Source organism: Xyrauchen texanus, chromosome 47 (genome assembly GCF_025860055.1).
Source record: "Xyrauchen texanus isolate HMW12.3.18 chromosome 47, RBS_HiC_50CHRs, whole genome shotgun sequence".
In the NCBI taxonomy this organism is placed as follows: Eukaryota; Metazoa; Chordata; class Actinopteri; order Cypriniformes; family Catostomidae; genus Xyrauchen; species Xyrauchen texanus.
This window is the reverse complement of record NC_068322.1, coordinates 3930556-3949705: the sequence shown is the minus strand read 5'-3', so window position 1 is coordinate 3949705 and position 19150 is coordinate 3930556. Positions and strand designations below refer to the sequence as shown.

General features: G+C 39.2%; 1 protein-coding gene across 2 annotated transcripts in view; it reads left to right on the top strand.

The window, feature by feature from the left end:
• Positions 1–19150, top strand: part of LOC127639227 (receptor-type tyrosine-protein phosphatase zeta-like) — a 45831-nt gene that overhangs the window by 1014 nt on the left and 25667 nt on the right. For both annotated transcript variants that reach the window (XM_052121140.1, XM_052121139.1), the window contains exon 2: positions 12580–12645. In XM_052121140.1, coding sequence (XP_051977100.1) covers positions 12580–12645 — 66 coding nt within the window. The remainder of the gene's footprint in view (positions 1–12579; positions 12646–19150) is intronic.

Sequence of the window (19150 nt, the reverse complement as noted above, 5' to 3'; positions counted from 1 at the left end):
ACATTTGACATCAAAAACAAAAGATCTATGAAGTGTTTTCTCCTCCCTCTTAAAAGTTATTCTAACTATGCATGATTATGTGGCCAGTTGCATTTCCTTTTTTGCATTTAGCATCATTTTCCCCTGCTGTCCATGACTATGATCAGAACATACCTACGACCTATTTTTGGCCATTTGAGAAAAACTGATTTAGGTTATGGGCTATTACAACTTATTGTCTTTCATTCCTGTCACATGGGACAAATAACAATCCAGTATCAGGTTTTTGATGATGTTACAGTGTCCAATGTTCAGAAACAAATCACATTTTAAGAATAAATGTATTGCTTCATTTGCAGTCAACTTTTTTATAATTCTCAAAGTGTTTTATTTTATTGCCTTGGTGAAATGTTGTGCCTGCTATTTAGTTTACTTGTAGTCAAGGACTTTTTTGGCTATTTGCATTTGGCATCTGATCACCACTATGATGGTCTTTTAATCCTTCTGTCTTTGTTCATCCTGCTGAATTAAATGTAATTTGACATGGTGGGGAAAATATAAAGCAGTGTTGGGCCATCTGATGGTTTGACATCGTAAGCCATCTGCACCTCTGATGCCCGGCGCTCACCGTCAAACACACGCATGTGCTTCAGTAGGCTCCTTTCCTCAAATTTGATCTCTGCTCTGCAACGATACCCAATGCCCAGTCTACATTTGCACACAACAGACAAACATTTTTGAGTTAAATGAGCAGTTGTGCCATCAGGTTTATGTCCATGTGTGTGACAGGCGGTTGCTGGGACATGTTACACCCTGTTGTTGGATGTGATGGCAGGGGAAGCCGTTTTGTGCTGCTTTTGTCTCTATGATGCCCATACACCCGTTAATACCAGCAGCAGGAAGAGAGAGAGAGAGAGCCCACAGGGTGACGTCCCATGAAGGGGGCATCAGTTCAACCAACCAAACAGTTTATTGATCTCTTCACACCAGGGTGAGCCTGTCGTGTACCTCAACAGAATAACCATAGCATGGGCTGTGGTTGGGAAAACACAGTTTAGTCTCTCATTTTAAATGAGAGTGCCAGTGAAAGATTGATTTTCATTGCTTCACCCACACAATCCGAATGAATTTACATTTACATTTATGCATTTGGCAGACGCTTTTATCCAAAGTGACTTACTGAGCCCTTATTACAGGACAATCCCCCTGGAGCAACCTGGAGTTAAGTGCCTTGCTCAAGGACACAATGGTGGTGGCTGTGGGGCTCGAACCAGCATCCTTCTGATTACCAGATTACCAGTTATGTGCTTAGACCACTACACCACCACCACTCCGAATGCATTTCATTATCACAGGTTATCTGTTCATTATTGTTGCAGTTCATATTTTTTCTTGGAGCTCATAAACGTTTGGCTGAGGCAGACTTGAGTATATCCTTTAGGGATGTTTGTTGACCAAGCATCGTATTATGTTTCTTAATATATAAAGAGGTATTGAAGATTTGGTGTTCTCCATTATGCATCCATGTTTGAATTTTTATGGACTTTGGTTAATTGGTATTTGGCAGCAGAAACCTCAACCTTACCAAAGAAAGCTGAAGAGATTTTATAGAGGACATATTTAAAACCAACCAAGTGTACCTTTTGTGAAATGATTTTTCCTGTTTTAATACAGAATATGCTCTACAAAACCCTTTCCATTGATAAGCAAATCCGTGTTAGATGCACATTAATTATTGAGTGTTGTGGCCGATTTAAAATTCAGCAACCCCGTTTTAGCATAAAATAACTCTGCAGGTTTTTTATTTTTTTGGGACATTTAAAAAGTGAAATTGCCTCGAGTGTGCAACCAGGTCTCAAAACCAGTTATAATAATCGTACAAGAAGGCAAAATGGTGCGAGTTGGCTCATACAAAAACGTATGACTTTTACTCCCATAGAGAAAAATAAACAAACCAATGAACAATGTTCATTGTAACCATGATTTTAATAGGAAAACGTTGTATACCATGGAAGAAAAAGAAACATCGGGTTTTGAACGAATGTGCATACAAATTTTTGTAAGTTTCACCCTAAACCTAAAGTGTAACCCTCACCTTAAACTCTAAACGTAACTGTAATGCGGTTAGTGGGCAAGGAGGAGGCGAGAACTGGCTTGGCAATATAAATAATGGTTTTAATAATAAACTGAAAGAAAAACACACAAACATAAACACAGAGCAGCTCCATGTCATCCTCTCTCTCTGGAACCGACATCACCGGCTGCCTTTATCCCTTGCGTGCCCCCATCAGGCTGATTGGGGACCGGGTGTGCGTTGATCCAGCCCGGTCCCGCCCTCCTCCGCTCTACACTCCTCCCGGCGTTACCTCAGGCCGGGGAGCCCACAGCATTAACTACCCCTTTCTGTGGGGTGGGGGCGTGGGGGGGTGCCTTGCACCCAGTCTGCCGGCGGGTCATCCCCGCCTTACTCGACCTGGGAGGAGGCAGGAGGGTAAAAACAACAACAAACAAAATAGGCGAAGGACAAAGGCTAACACGGAGCGGCAGAGAGAGGAGAGGAAGAGAGGAAAAAAAAACTCACTGGTTCTCTGCACCGTCGCGTGGTTCTCGATCACTCCCCCACCCTCTCAGGTCATGCCACAGTCAAATTAAAAGATTTCCCCATTCTGATGGTTGATGTGAATATCATCTGAAGCTCCTGACCCGTATCTGCATGATTGTATGTATTGCACTGCTGCCACATGATTGGCTGATTAGATAATCACATGAATATGTAGATGTACAGGTGTACATAATAAAGTACTCAGTCAGTGTAACGTGTGTACACATTAAGGAAGAAAGAAAACATCGGGTTTGGAACGAGATGAAGGACGCGTACTTATTATTGACATACATCAGTCATTTATGTTGCATAAATAAAAATGGAATGAATAACCATATTTGTTCACTGATATTTGTGTTGGATAGCTACACTATCCTGTGCCTGGATAATGTCAATTTGAGATTTTATTTGTTGACTGGTTGGTCTTAAAATTCATACTGTTTTGTACAAGCTAAGTCGTATGATACCTTACAATTTCACCATCTCATACAAATTATTCTAAAAATGTGTTGGTTGGAATGTTTTTTTTTAAATCATGACTTCTACAGTAGAATATGCACTACATTCACTGCAATTAAACCACAGTCAATCTACCTATAAACCCTTATGAAACTCAAAGGGCAAAATGTGCATCTCCTTACAGATCAGTGTCCCTTTTCCGCCCAGATAATGAGTGTCTCCACTGCAGGCTTGTGTCTGTGGGTGTCTGCAGCTCTGCTGTGCAGAATGAAAGCAATTAGCTGCTACAGTTCACTTAGAGAGTCTGACTGCATCCAGTGTAGCCTCGGGCAATATTGTTTGTACTGTTATGTCATCCTGCAAACCAAGACTTACATAATGAATAAACATTAATTAAAGTGATAGTTCATCAAAAAGTGAACATTCTCTCATCATTTACATGCCATCCCAGTGTATAACATTCTTCTGCAGAACACAAACAAAGATTTTTTAGAAGAATATTTCAGCTCTTTAGGTTCATACAGTGCATGTGGATTGTGAACAGCACTTTAAAGCTCTAAAAAGCACAGACAGTCATAGTAAAAGTAATCCAGTGGTTAAATGAATGTCTTCTAAAGTGATACTATCACTCTTGAGTGAGAAACAGATCGACATTTAAGTCCTTTTTCACTAAATGTTCACTTCCGGTTGCTCTCCAATGTGTATTCATGAGAGGGCCGAGGTCATGCAGCCTCTCGTGTGACGTAAGTGTGTTGGCATGTTTAAATTAAAACAAAACCAGTTAATCTTTGTTCCTGGCAGGCAGCAGATGCCCCCACCCTAATCCTAAATATATGGAGACTGTATGGCTGAGTGCCCTGACAGGAACAACCAGAGGCACCTTTCTCCCGTCACGGTGCATAGTGTTCTGTTGTAAACTAACCGAGCTGGACTTCCTATTGTATTGCTCCTGGGTCAGTTCTCACATGAACATGCAACACGTTTATGTCACACGAGAGGCAGCGTGAACTCTGTCCTTTATAAACGTGCATCGGAGAGCAACCGGAAGTGAAAAGGACTTAAATATTGATCTGTTTCTCACCAAAGCGATTGTATCACTTCAGAAGTCACTTATTTAACCACTGGAGTCATATGGATTACTTTTACTCTGACTGTTTGTGCTTTTTTGGACTTCTAAAGTGCTGATCACCATCCACTTGCATTTTATGGACCTACAGAGCTGAGATATTTTTCTAAAAATCTTTGTGTTCTGCAGAAGAAAGAAAGTCACACACATCTGTATTGGCAAGGCACGAGGGTGAGTAAATGATGAGAGAATTTTCAATTTTGGGTGAACTACTCTTTAAGTGGACTAGACAGGCGATATTATAAGATTTAATCAACCATAAAAGGTTCATGAGGAACCTGATGTCTGCTGCTTTGAAAGGAAGCTTTTCTGCGGTTGTAGTGGTTAGAAAATTCAACTGAGGTTGCATTCCAGTTTTCAGTAACCGTAATCTATGATATAATTTTTTGTCCAGTTCACTTGGAAATGCATCACATTACTGAAGCAAAATGGGTTGCAAACACATTTTCATGTTGACCATACCAGTGCTTTTGCTCTATTGAAATGATTGAAATGATTGATACGAGTATAACAGTATACCTGTTGACAAGGTACCACAAGTATATGGAACACATTCCTGAATTGTTGATGCAGTCATATCAAAACAGTACATCACCATTACTGTATCGCTTTCAACCTGCATTAAAACAATGTGCTTGCTGTTCATTTTTGTTCTGAAGCGTTCCCCACTGCAGAAATACAATCTCCTCTGAACAGGAGCTCTCATACAGAACAAATCTGGGCAAGCACCAAGATGTCCAGCCGTCTTCATTTCATTCAATATCCGCTGCACTTTTTTCAGTGGTCGTATTGCGTTCCATGTGTGCGATTCGATTAAAGTTACAATGGAAGTGAATGGGGCCAGTTAATAAACATTAAAATACATACTGCTCCAAAAGTATAGCCGCAAGAGGTAAGCACGCAAGCCGCAAGAGGTTAGTGTGAAAATCGTTTACTAACTTCATCTGTGTAAAGTTAAATCCAACATTACAACTTTGTTGTCTTGACGATGTAACGGCAGTAAACCCTACTATCTGGTAAACACTGTAACGCTGATTTTATGACACTAAAATCATGTTAACACTTATAAAGTTTACATCTTGTGGCTATACTTTTAAAACAATGTGTATTTTAATGGCTATGGACTGGCCCCATTCACTTCAATTGTAAGCACCTTACTGAAACCACAATTCTTTTTTTCTTCTTTTTTTATAAACAAGGGATGAGTTTATTTTTTGTGGTACCAACGTTATGTCACAAATTCTGTCGATTGAGCTCAACTAGTGTTGAACTTGAAACATTCCTTGAACTTCAAGATTCCTAACTTTTTTTTCTTTTACTCTGAAATATTAGAATAGTTTAAAAAGCCCATTTCTTGATTCAGAATTTACCCTTAAAGTAAATGTTTAGAGATGAGATGGTAGAACTGGTTAAACAGGGCTTTAAACTGTAGGCTGTATAAGCTGATGGAAAAATAAAATGGCTCTTCCTCTTGACCTCAGGATGTGGAACTGGAACTCTGCTAAACTCCACACAGTTTACTATATTCATAAAAGGCAGCATTCTGGCAATGGCTTGATCCAAAACAGGCAGCGAGGAAGGATCTAGAAAAGTTTTGAATTGGAGAATTTGTTTCCCTTTCTGAACGGAGCGCGAGTTGGATCTGTGTTGTTGTCCATGGCGATTAGGGAGGCTGAGAAGGAAGTTACAATGGCTCAAGGCCACCGGAGGTTCTGTCTGTTGTCAAGGAGTTTCTTTTGGCATGTCCTAAGAGTGAATGGAGAGCGTCTCCTGCACGGATATGCTGTGACCAGCCCAAATAAAAGCATTGTGAAGTAACACAAGCAGCTGTATATATTATATATTGTCAGGCACAGTGGTAATTATTGTTGTCATGTCCTTGTTATGATTGTAAAATGCAAAATAAATGTTTGCTGTCAAATATAGAGTATTTACTAGGTCGGACCGAAAATTATTTGGGTTAGAATATCATAAGGATTTGGGCTCTTTCGAATGAATGAATTAACGTTACACTTATATAGTGTTTTTCTGACACTACGCTCGGTGCACTTTTAATAGTGAACAGGGGGTTCGCCTCAACCACCACCAATGTGCAGCATCCACCTGGATGTTGCAACGGCAGCCATAGTGCACCAGTACGCTCGCCACACACCAGCTGTTGGTGAAGAGGAGAGAGCAATTAAATTGAAACAAAATGACAACCAACTACGGCACCCCAGCAACTGCATAACACCGCAACAACCAATCGGAACACCTTTAGCAACAGCATAGGAATGTTATGACAGTCACCCAAAGCACCCTAGCAACCACATAAAACATGGCAACAACCATTCGGAACACCTTTAGCAACAGCATAGCAACATCATGACAACCACCCACAACACTCTAACAACCGCATAGCAACACAGCAACAACCACTCAGAACACCTTTAGCGGCAGCATAGCAACATCATAAAAACCACCTACAACACCCTAGAAACCGCATAAAAGCATGGCAACAACCACTCAGAACACCTTTAGCAACAGCATAGCAATGTAATGAAAATCACCAACAACACCCTAGCAACCACATTAAAACATGGAAACAACCACTCTGAACACCTCAGCAACAGCATAGCAATGCCATGATGACCACCCACAACATCTTATTAATCTCATAGCAACATGGCAACAATCACTCCGAGCACCTCAGCAACAGGATATCAACGGCAAAGCAACCATATAGACACACTGCAACAGCCACTTAAAACACCTCAGCAAAAGCGTAGCAATGCCATGTTGACCACCCACAACACCCTAGCAACCATACGGCAACAAATACTCAGAAAACCTCAGCAAAAGCAAAGCCATTACAATAACCCACAACAACAGCAACCGCACATAAACACAGCAACAACCATTCAGAAAACTTTTGGCAACAACATAGCAACTTCACAGCAACACAGTTGAAAACACTCAGAACACCTCAGCAGCAACAGACCAACATCATGACAACCACTCACAACACCCTAGCAACCGCATAAGAACACAGCAACAACCACCCAGAACACCTCAGCAAAGGCATAGCAACACCATGACAACCACCCACAACACCCTAGCAAGTGCAGAGCAACACACCAAAAACAACTCTAAAAACCTTTTGCAACAGCATTGCAATGTCATGAAAACCACCAACAACACCCTGGCAATGTGCCGATGTATTTTGCATGGCCAAGCACCACTTGCATTTTCTCTAAAAATTAATTTTTTTATTATGCTGTAGTTTTAGTCTGTATATTTTCTTTAACTTTAAAGAACTCTGTTTCTCCCTTTCTTTTATGAACTGATGTCAGTTTCTAGTTGTAGAAGCAAGTTAATTTTTTAACTGGGAATAGGCCAAAGATGTACAGTACGAGCCAGTTATGTGGGAAAAAGTAGCATGAGGATGAGAAATCCCCACATCCCCAAACAACATGACCTTGATCAGTTCAGTCCATCTCAGAACCTCCACTGAGACCTATGCATTGATATAAGAAATTCTTAAGACTTTGAGTTGGGTAAGTGAATTTCAGAGTTTATTGGAACTTTTGGAGCCAGGGCAGTATATGAGAACTAGGCTGTGGTCTCAGGGAAGGTATACACTGCCAGCTGTTCACTGGTATTACTACCTTCAGCTACAGTCACCGCATTCTCACGCGTACCACATGTCATTTTCCCTCTGACCTCTGAAACAACAGCTGGCAAAGACTGCCTGTTACATGCTCATGCATGAAGATATAGAATCCTCCATTTACAATGCATATGTGGATTCTCTCTCTGTCTGTACGTCATACACGCACAGAGGTTGCGTTATCCGTAAATTCCTCGTCATGTACCAATTTTGATGAGGAACCTTCATTTGTAAGATGCTTCTCAACCCAGGGTAAGATGCGCCACTTTTTCTGTCATCTAGGCAAGAAGAAATTACATATTAGTGAAACTAAAATGCCTAATTGTATTTGATTCAGTTGATTCAGTCTCCTATCAACTGAAAACATGTTAAAAAGCATCTATAATCGCACATATAATTTGGTCCCATTATAATAGAGCTTTCAAATGTCTTCTGTCTTCAATTTTGACCCATCTGGATGATTTCTAGCTCTTTTACTCGGGGGATCCAAATATTATCACTGCAATTGGGAGCATATGTTACGATTCAATTAGCTGTCAATTTTAACTGCGGCTTGTGAATTTAAGGGCACGACTCTTCGGTCTTCTGAGTGCCCTCTCAATGCCTAACAGGTGTTCTCCACCATATGAGACCATTGACAAACACCTCTGCCACTTACCCACAAACAGTTCACAGGCCAGTTTACAGCCTGCGTTTCATCAAAACGAAGGGAGGGAACTTTCTGTGTCGGAAGTTATTTAGTGACATGGCAAGGAGGGGGGCTTGGATTTAAGGCCTTGTATTTTGTTCCTCAGTGGTTTGCTGGCCAGCTCTTCAAGACTTTTCTAATCCTCTTATTTATTTGAATTACTCTAGAGACGTTTACAGAGTGCAGAGGATGGGTACGAGCCCTCCCCCATCCATTTCCTATGTTGTACGGTTCCTCTTGCTGGACACATGGTTATCGTCTGCATGTTTCCCAGTCAAAGCCATCGTCCGAGCCTGCCGCAGTCAGGCTGTAGTAAACAACTTGTCCGCCAACATTTGTGCAACATATAGAGTTCATATTTAAGAAAATGTGCATCTTAAACTTGATACTTTTCACTAAAAGTCAGCGTGAAATGGCGTTTGCAACTAATTTTACTTCCGAAAATTTGTATGTATTAGTAGACTTAAAAGTAGGTTATAGTGTTTCAATTTATCCACTGGAAATGGATTCAATCATGAAAAGTGCATGTTGTAGTGGTAAGGTACGTGACATCAACTTAAAGAAAATAAATAATTTCAGAGGCAGATCAATTTATTTTGATTAAAATGACCAAGGCTTTTCCTTTGTAATGACATGTGTTGAATTGTTCCTAATGAGACCAGTCCAATTCCCAATTTGCTCTAAGTCCTCGTTGTGGCATAGTGACTCGCCTCAATCTGGGTGGCGGAGGACAAATCTAAGTTGCCTCCGCATCTGGGACCGTCAACTCGCGCATCTTATCACGTGGTTCATTGAGTGCGTTACCACGGAGACATAGCGGATGTGGCCCACGCCATCCACCACGGCATCTACGCACAGCTCACCGTGCTCCCCACCGAGAGCGAACCACATTATAGCGATCACGAGGAGGTTACCCCTTGTAATTCTACCCTCCCTAGCAATCGGGAAAATTTGATTGCTTAGGAGACCTGGCTGGAGTCATTCAGTACGCCCTGGGATTCGAACTCGTGACTCCAGGGGTGGTAGCCAGTGTCTTTACCACTGAGCTACCCAGGCCACATTATTTTAATGTTGATTTAAAACTATTTTGTTCTGCTCCTTGCTTTGATGTATCTAAATATCTGAATATCTTATAGCTTTATTTATCTTGGAAATGGAAGAAAAATCCATATTGAGTGGTGGGAAAACAGGATGTGGGATTTTATAAAGAGGCATACAGTCAAGGCTTTGTTTTATTGGCGATAGACTCATTAACATCACACTGTGAGCAATTTTAATCTAATTTGCTGCAGGCTTTTCCTTGACTGCCTGTGAAATGGACCCGAGCCAGAAAAGCTCAGAAGCTTGCCGCTGCTCTTCCTCAGAGTATGATAATGTGTTGCTGTGAAAACGCGCAGGATTTTGGGTGAGGAGCTGAGCTTTTTCCACTCGGAGGGAAATCGCCCTGCCAACTGCGGTTTAATCCACAAATCTGTCAAGCACAAAGCCTATTTTTACAAAAGCAATGTCCTAAACAAATGAGAGACTTACCATGTTTTTAAATATACAGCTTTAAAATATATATTGTGGGAATGAACTATGCATGTTTAAGCCCTACTTTCCTTTGTCCTAGGGAACACTCATGGGTAATTCTCAGGAATCCCCCATCCCTTAATACTGATATCAACAAAGTACTGAACTTAGTCACATTATTTGATATGTTCCTCTGTTTAGTGTGTAATGCAAAATAATTTTTAAGAAAACATTTTAATGCAATATAATATTCAGGTATGTTGGGTAAATTTGACCATAACTAAAATTGACATATTGTATGTATTTGTAAATATTATATTATTTAAAATATAGATTTTCATGTCATTCTACCCCTGAGCAATATTTTTTGAATGTATTTTAAGCCTTTAAGGTAATAATATATCCATATTTTATGATATGATTCCAATTCATTTTTAATAAACCGCTTAAGCTTTTTTTAATTGTCATACTTGTAATACACAAAGTATTTTAAGCACACATATATCTAAAAAGTTTGAAAATTAATTGTCATAATTGTGGCAAGCCTAAAACAGGGGTCTATTGTCTAAAACAGACAATTAAATCATGAATTGCAATTACATGTCTGGCAGTTAATGATCAGCCACATTTCATAATCATGACAGCCCTATTGATAGAATAAAAAAAAAATTATTCTATCTATGTTTTACTTTTGCTGAAATTAAATATAGAACTACATAGTTTTATTTCCTAAAACAAACATTCTTGCATTTTGAGCTTTTCGTTTAACCCTGTTACCTATTATACTTCCCCCTTTAAAAATAATGCATTGTCCATGGTCATTGTTTGCGCCTTTTTAACCTTAGCAGTTTTCAAAGTGCTTTACACTGCGTCTCGTTCACCCATTCACACACACACTCATATAACAATAGTGGCAGAGCTACCATGCAAGGCACTAGCCTGCCATTGGGAGCAAATTGGGGTTCAGTGTCTTGCCCAAGGACACTTCGTCATGTGGGCTGGGAATCGAACCGCCAACCCGTGATTAGTGGACAACCCGCTCTACCACCTGAGTAGGAGTAACATCATATTTTTTTGGCCCAAATGGTTCTAACAAAGGTTTCTCTTACAGTCTTTATTAGTATTTCAATATATTTGAAATTTTGTACCTTTATCAATCTCAGTAGTAAAAGACAACAGAATAAATATGCTGTTATTGACTATAAATTAAGCAGTGTGGTACAATGATATCTTTAAGCTAAGGCTGTTATTGGACATTGCACAGTGCTATCAACCTACAACATTATGAATGTCACAGGATTGGCTCTTTCCTGTCCTGTAAGCACATATTTCGATGACCCTTAAACTTGATCAAGTGTTTGTGTTTGTGGAAACTTTTAGAGAATAACATGTATAGACTCATTTTCTTTCTTATAATGGTCTGTTCTGTGACAAAAGCCATCAAAGGGTCTATTGTGGTTGTTCTCAGTCACCATTCAGTGAGTAACGGCTCTGTGAGTCAGTGATAGCTTTGGCAGGGGTGGCTGTATTACATGCAGGATGTGTTCATGCTTTCAGGTCAAGGGGTTAGACTGTCAGAATGCTAAAATGCTCTTTAACTGATTTTTACATAGTTTATAGCTTTTCGCAGTCTTAGTGTCTTAAATCCCTAGAAAGGACATCTTACATTTGATCTGCACACTGACACTTGGACTTTGCATTCAGCGTAGCTGGTTACAATTTGGCATGCAGTTTCATTTTTGGGTGAACTATCCCTTTAATGCTACAAACATGGTGCCAGAGACATGACTGTGTGTCTGTATGCAGTCATGTGTCCTTTTATCTCGACTTTCCTTTTACAAGAGTGACACATGTCTTTTGATCTGTCTGGGCAGGTGTGTGTGTGTGTGTGTGCGTGTGCGTGTGTGAGCTCACATATGTTAGCATACACACAAAACACGTTACACAACCACAGACAGTAATGTGTCATTAATGTGAGCACTCATGGAAAACGGATGGTCACCCTCTGACATGTGATGGTAATGACCTTTCTCTCATCACACCTTCATTTAGAGGGATATTTACACCACAGTCACTGGAGAGAGTGATGAGAGAGGATGAAAGACCCCTTGATGAGTATGATGACATCATTTTATGGCCATGTAGGCTTTATTCAGATACAGATAATTATGATGATGTGACACACATTATTATTATTATTTATTAAACAGTTGTCTGGGATACTTGATTCTGATTGGTCAATCGCAGCATTCTGTTGTCAAATATTTTTGTATAATAACAGCAATTATCAAGAAAGTAGAAAATATCCTATAATAGAACTATAGCTTACAAATCAATTATTACAACGTTTCAGTCCTGCAACGTTCATCGGGAATTTAAATGCAGTTTGGATAATGAAGTAGCAAGTAGCAATTACTTGACGGAAGAATTGTTGGCCACCAACTTGTAATATCAGACTTGTAAGTCTGGTAGTGTACAGGATACAGTTGTTATGCCTAATGCATTTGTGCCCCTGTAAATTACCGATGCATTGACTCCAACTCTCCTCATCTTTCCCATTCCAGATCTGGTCACGCCGTACCTAAGAGGTCAGCACAAATTCACTGAGGACGTCGACTGGTCTTACACAGGTGGGTACAACATGAACAAAACACCTTATTGTGTGCTTTTTACCAGCCTTCAGCGTGGCATGCCACTGGCTTCAACCCAACAGTCTTAAACCCCTTTTCTCCTTTGAATGAATGATGGGATAAGGTAGCACTTGATGGAAGTGAATAATGTCTGCTCTCCATTAGAAAAGACACCAGTGACTCGACCTTCTGAATGAGAGGGACCAGCACACATTGCCTCTGGCCGGCCTGTGTAGAGAGATTAGCTGAAAGTCTTAGAAACTTTAACTTTACTAAAGTCTTTTAAAAGAGTGAGTGGTATTCATGATTGTTTCAGTGCCTTGACTTGTGGCTTTTAAATCAGGCAGACTAAAGCTATGAAAATGTGTTGTCTAATAGAATATGAGCATGCCTTCCATTAATTCAGTTTTCCTAGACTTTGGGAATAAAGGTCTAGTGTTGGGAATTGTAAACCAGTTCTTCTTTAGAAGTGGTTCATTTAAAAAAAAAATAATAATAATAATAATAATTTCCATTGATACTGATAGGACACTGTGCTAAAATACTCATGTCATTGTCAAAGCAGAAGGATCAGCCACAAATTCATAGCTGTCCATTTGAATCTGTCTAATGACTCTCTTATTAAATCAGTCTGGGGTGCATTTCCCAAAAGCATCATTAGCCAACTATGGTCGCAAGTATCCAACATAGTTCAGTGATTTGGTGTTTCCCGAAACCATAGTTCCAACGAACATATGCAAACAGCATTGAACAGTTGTGTGGTTGGAACTACAGCTCTCCACCTGTGGATAGAAGCGTAGTTCCTTGATAGTTTGCTGTATGGACATCATTTGACTTTGCTGAGGCTTCTATATCTTTCATATCATATCCTTTACTCTGTCAAGACTTTGACCATGTTTACATTCATTTGGTTCTGGGGTTTTGAAGAAAGCAGCGTTCTGAAATGCAATGTAAAATCTATTGCAACCTTCCTAATGCCGTTTAAGGGATTAAAGACTGCTAAGAGAAAGTGCTTTAACTAGGAATGCACCGATCTGATACCTGGATCGGTATCGGCTCTGATACTGACATTTTCAGATAAATCCGAAACTTTGTGTTAGTCATGTTCGTTACTGTCTAGCTTCAAAAATGACATAAAAGCGCCATTTAAGTAGTCTGTATGACTCGTGCATTTTACTCAAAACCACTTGAAGACATGCGATAACTTTGTGAATCACAAAAGGCTGTGTTTAATAAGTAAATATCTGGTATGCATTCACGGCACATAAGTGAATGACACAGCTTTGTTGACACGCACACATAGCATGCGCAGGCTGGTGTTGTACTCAAGCTCTCAGAGCATAGCAATATTTCAATGCTCCACACAAACAACATCTCAGATGTAGAAGCTCAATAGTTTGCTTTGCTTATAACATGTATTTAGAACACCACTAGAGGAGCGTTTCACCAGATTTTGAATAAGAAGCAAATTCAACTGCTGTCTAGCCCAAATACAGACACTTGCATGAGTGTTCTGGTCTAGAGTGCTCTGACCATCAAAATAAAAGCCAGAGGGTTTTGAAGTTAAAGGTGCATGACTGAAATACTGTATATTACTCTTGTATTATAAAATTCTAAGTCAATAATAATAATTATAATAATCATTTATTATTGTTATCATTATTATTTGTTTACAAATTACAACTGGGTCCCAAAACATAACTGTGAATGAAAAGTGGACTATGTGTCCATGTTAAGTGGTGTTCTTATAGGTTTTTGAAGAGTGTGCATGTGCATATGTGCTCAAGTATGTCATGGAAACCCCAAAGTATGATGTAGAGGGAAACCCCACTATTACAGGGCAATGTATCTGTAACATTACAAATGGGCATTCTGCTTTTTTGTCTTTAGCAACTTTCTCGCATTCAGCAGTTTTCTGGTGTATGTGTAAATGAGCTATTATAATTTGATATCCATTTGATGTCTGCAGAAGCTGTTACTACTGCTATTACATCTGCATAACCTCATTAACGACAGCTCTACATTGTTGGAACCAACTTGGTTCAAATGAAGGATGTGCGGCATAGTTACTAGTAAACAGTCTTACTGGTTTTAGTAAACAGTCATGACTGGCTAGTTAATTTTTCAAATTGTGCATCGTATTATGGCGGTTAAGCAGCGAGTTACACCGTTTTAAGGAAAATGCACCCCAGAGCAGTTCTTGGTTTACAGATATGGAACTAAGTTTTGTTGTAATCCTGTTTTAAACAAGAAATAATTACTATTTTGGTAAAATATTTGACTGTATTTGTTTAGTGTATATACTCAAGACCTATTATTTGGGGGGGGGCTGCAAACCTACGCATATTGGCGTAGGTTTGCAGCCCTCTTTTTTTTCTACAGTTTTTAACTATTGTTATAGACACTGACAATAAAGGCTATATTTTTTATCTGGAAGTGTGCCTTGATTTTCCTTTTGGATTATTATTTCCTCATTCAAGAGCACCTTCATATATTTTTTGAAGATCTTTGGAGAATACCGGATTTTGTTTTTTTGAACCTATTATTGGGGGTTAAGTTTCCTCAAAAGTACTAAATTAATCGTTAATAGAATCCTTATCGTGTCGTTGAATCAGTATCAGAACCAGGGGCCCGATTCACAAAAAACTTTTTTAAGAAACAAAGTTCTTAGGAACAATCTTATCAACTTCTTATAATTTATCCTAAGGGCAATTCATGAAGAACATTCTTAAGAAGGCTTTTCGGGAATGCAAAACATTCTGAATTTTTTCTTTAATTTAAATATTTAATCTTGAGTACTTTTTACACAACTACTCTGTTGTGAAGGAAAGGAGGCTACTGATGATGTGTGTGCTCAATGAGTTAGGAATTATACAAATTAACATGTGAAAGAACACACTTCATTGTGAGGCCCAGCACAGACCTGCGGTGAAAGAGAATGATACATGTTCCTCTGTTTTAACTCAAATTGTTTCACAGAAAACCTCTCTCTCCTTAAACAAAGGCTGTCAAGCTTCAATGCTAATTTGTTCACAGACCTCTGGAACTTCAACTGACAATCAAACACTGACAATGCTTAAAATGTCCCCTGATGTGTGGGAAAAGTCTTTTGTATCTTTATTAGACTGGCTTAAAGAAGAGTGACTGGAAATGAATGGGTAGAGAGGCGTTTCGGCTCAGACTTGAACCTGCATCACCCACATGAGCACTACAGCACGATGTTGACTTCTGCACCATGCTCTGAGAAATGGCAGATAGAAAAATACGTCTAAAGTTTCAAAGAAAACTGCCCAAGAATTGAAGATCCACACAGTGCTTAGTAATGACGGGTCACCTCTTTGTTATGATTAGTGCCGCTTCGATCATCTTGCATCTCCTTACATGAGCAGTCCCCTGTCTACACTTTTTTTTTTTTTCCAGACCTCAGGTGTGGGCTGTGATCCAGCCTCTGGCATCTCTTCCTCTCTGGTCTCTATCTGCTGTGGGGACTGCAGCTCTTCTGTAATTTACATTCTCAGATAACCCGCGGATAGAGCCGAGCTAGAGATGCCCACATCACCTCCTCAGCAAAACACCTCCACTGCTCTGTTTACAGTACACACAAGCCTCGGTCGTTGCAGACTTTCTCATTGGTCAGAACTGACCTTTGTAGGGTCCCCAAGAGTAGGGATGGGATTCATGAGGAATTTAACAATAGAGCACAACAGTGCCCATCCACAAGTATTTTTCTATAGGGACAGATAATCCTTCTTTAACGAGTTCTTAGCCATGAAACAAACCAATCTCCTTCAAAGCGAATCATAACATTACAAAGTTTGACTTGAAGCCAAAAAGTATTTGAAAATTGGATGAAAAGACAAAGGTATAAGACTTAACGTCTTTCATGAAGTAATGAATTACATTCTCATGAAGCATTGCCAATGATGTAATCAAACAAAAGTGGTGGAAAAATATAAAGTTATAGATTTTAAGTATAGAACAATATATTTTAATATTTTTGCAAAATATTCATAGATATACAAATATAGAAGTATTTTGAGAGTGTAGGTAGACTAACTCGATTGCATCATTCACATTGTCTCATGCAGCACTTGTTTGCCACGCTTTTTAAACTGATTGGTGGATTGTTTCTCTTCAGAATCATGGGTAGTAGTTCTACACCAGGATTTCTGCTATTAAACACGATTTCTATAAAACAAAGTTGAAATAACGTGGACTGATGGCTTTAGCAGAAGCATATACCTTTGATTTACAAGCTTATGGTAGGTCTGTCTTTAAAGGTTTATAAGTAATCAATAAAAATGAATTTGCCTATTTTGGTTCTGATCTTTAACGATTTTATTAACAAATCTTTTAGTACTTCTGAGAGTGCACAACCTCCAAACTATGCACTAACCAAAAAAAGAAATAAAACCTGTACGATTCTTGGTTACATATGTATATTACAACTAAACTCAAATTAAAATGAATTATGAGTTTGAGTTTGGTGATAAGCCCCCGGCACACCCACAGCAAAGTGCTTTTTCATTCTTCGCTCAGAGCCAAAAAGAAGTTCAAAACAGCTGAGCATCAACATACTGTTTGTGAACATTCAGACACCTGCCACGCTGCTGGGGGAAAAGCAACTATGAGGATGCTCAAGATTACATGTAAAACATCAACTGATGTGAAAATGTGTTATCAATGACTTCATTCTATGTTTAGATTTCACATGAGATCGGCAAAAGAATCTGTATTAACCTACTTGATGATGATGCAAAGTAAAATATACAGTATGCAGTAAATAATGTGTAATTTGTAATGTTTACCTTTTGAATTCATAGCGCTAATGTGCTAACATGCTAGACGCAGCCATAATATGCACTGAAGACACTGTTATTGTAATTTATGATGACACTGATTCTACTGCAAAGATGGGTGTATAAAAGAGTGTTAATGGGTAGAATACAGACAAAAAAGTTATGAAGTTGTGCCGATGTGTGAATGGGCACTTGAGAGTGTATATACAGTGTATATATATATAGATTTGACTCCTTTTGTATACTAATTAAGCAAAAAATATTGCATGATATGTTCTTGGAAAATGTGTCTAAGTAGGTCAGTTTGCACCAGCTTGCTAATACAACTACACTGACAGAGACAGTTTAGCAGAGAAGGACCACTGCTATTAAAATGAATGGGAGAAATTGGAACAGCCAACGGTTGTAGAAAAGTATGTCCCGCCTTTAAGGTCAAAGAGCCAATCGCCCTTTAGATATAGACATCGCTTGTCAGTCAACTCAAGAATGTGCATATGCATTAGCTGAACCAGCCTGAAAAATACAGTTTTTTTTTCTTCTTGCATGATCTGAGCTCTTTCATCGTAATCTTGACCAATGTTGTGGAGATTTCGGTCTTTCCCCATTTAAGTAGATTGGAGCTGTAATTTTATGCCACTTGTTTACATAGAAAATAGCTGCAGAGCCTGCCTGGGAGTGTTCCAAAGATGGCCACCAAGTGAACTGACTTGCCTTGATAGGGACTTTGATGTCGGTGTTTTCATGTTGATTGATCTTAACTGACTGAATGGGAAATCGTTGTCGGCCATAATTTAGGTGGAGCTCCAGGTGGACCAATGACATTGAGGTGTTTAGCAGTTGGTAAGAAGCTTTCCTTAAAATTCACCTTGGCAAGCTGATTCAAACCAACAAAACCAACTCAAAAAACACTTAATTTGGGTGAGATTTTGTTCTAAATGATGTCACACCTATTCGTTCTTTGATTTCCTAGGAATTGTGTAGGGGCCTTAAAGGAATATTCTGGGTTCAATACAAGTTAGACTCAATCCACAGTAAGTGCTTTTACAAAATTATAAGCTTCACATTTCTGCCTTTAAACACCCCAAAAATTGGTCCCATTCACTTCCATTGTTAGTGCTTCACTGTAACCTCTATTTTTGCTTTTTTTAAAGAAAAGGAGGGACAAGTCAAAATAAATTTTTGTGGAAATCAACATTATGCCACAAATGTTGTCAAATGAGATTAACTTGTACCGAACTTGGAGTACTCCTTTAAGTCAAACCTATGTGTGAGTCTTCTTGACTGATTCATTGAAAAGAACAAGCTCGTAGGGGTAATTCATTTGGAAATCAGACCACACTGATCGTGCTTTATGGTTGTTTCTTCATGTAGCCACCGAGAAGCAATAGAAATGCAATAAAAATACATTTATGATGCATTCACATACAACACGAAGAACATTTTCGTTTCGCATTGCTCGCGCGAGTTTGAATGCTGGATAATAAGTTTTTGTTTAAACTCGCATTCATCCGAGTAACACGAGCCAGCGAGTATTCCCCGTTCTCTTCCGGAAAAGGACCGGAGGAGGGGCTTCTACTACTTGGTCCAGAGTAAAGTACATCCAATAGCTGGAATCAAGCAGATGCGCATATTTTCAGAACTTACCAGGTAGTCCAACTTCCGCGCTCACTTTCCTCCAAGCGATGTCTTTTTTTCGTCCGGTCTCT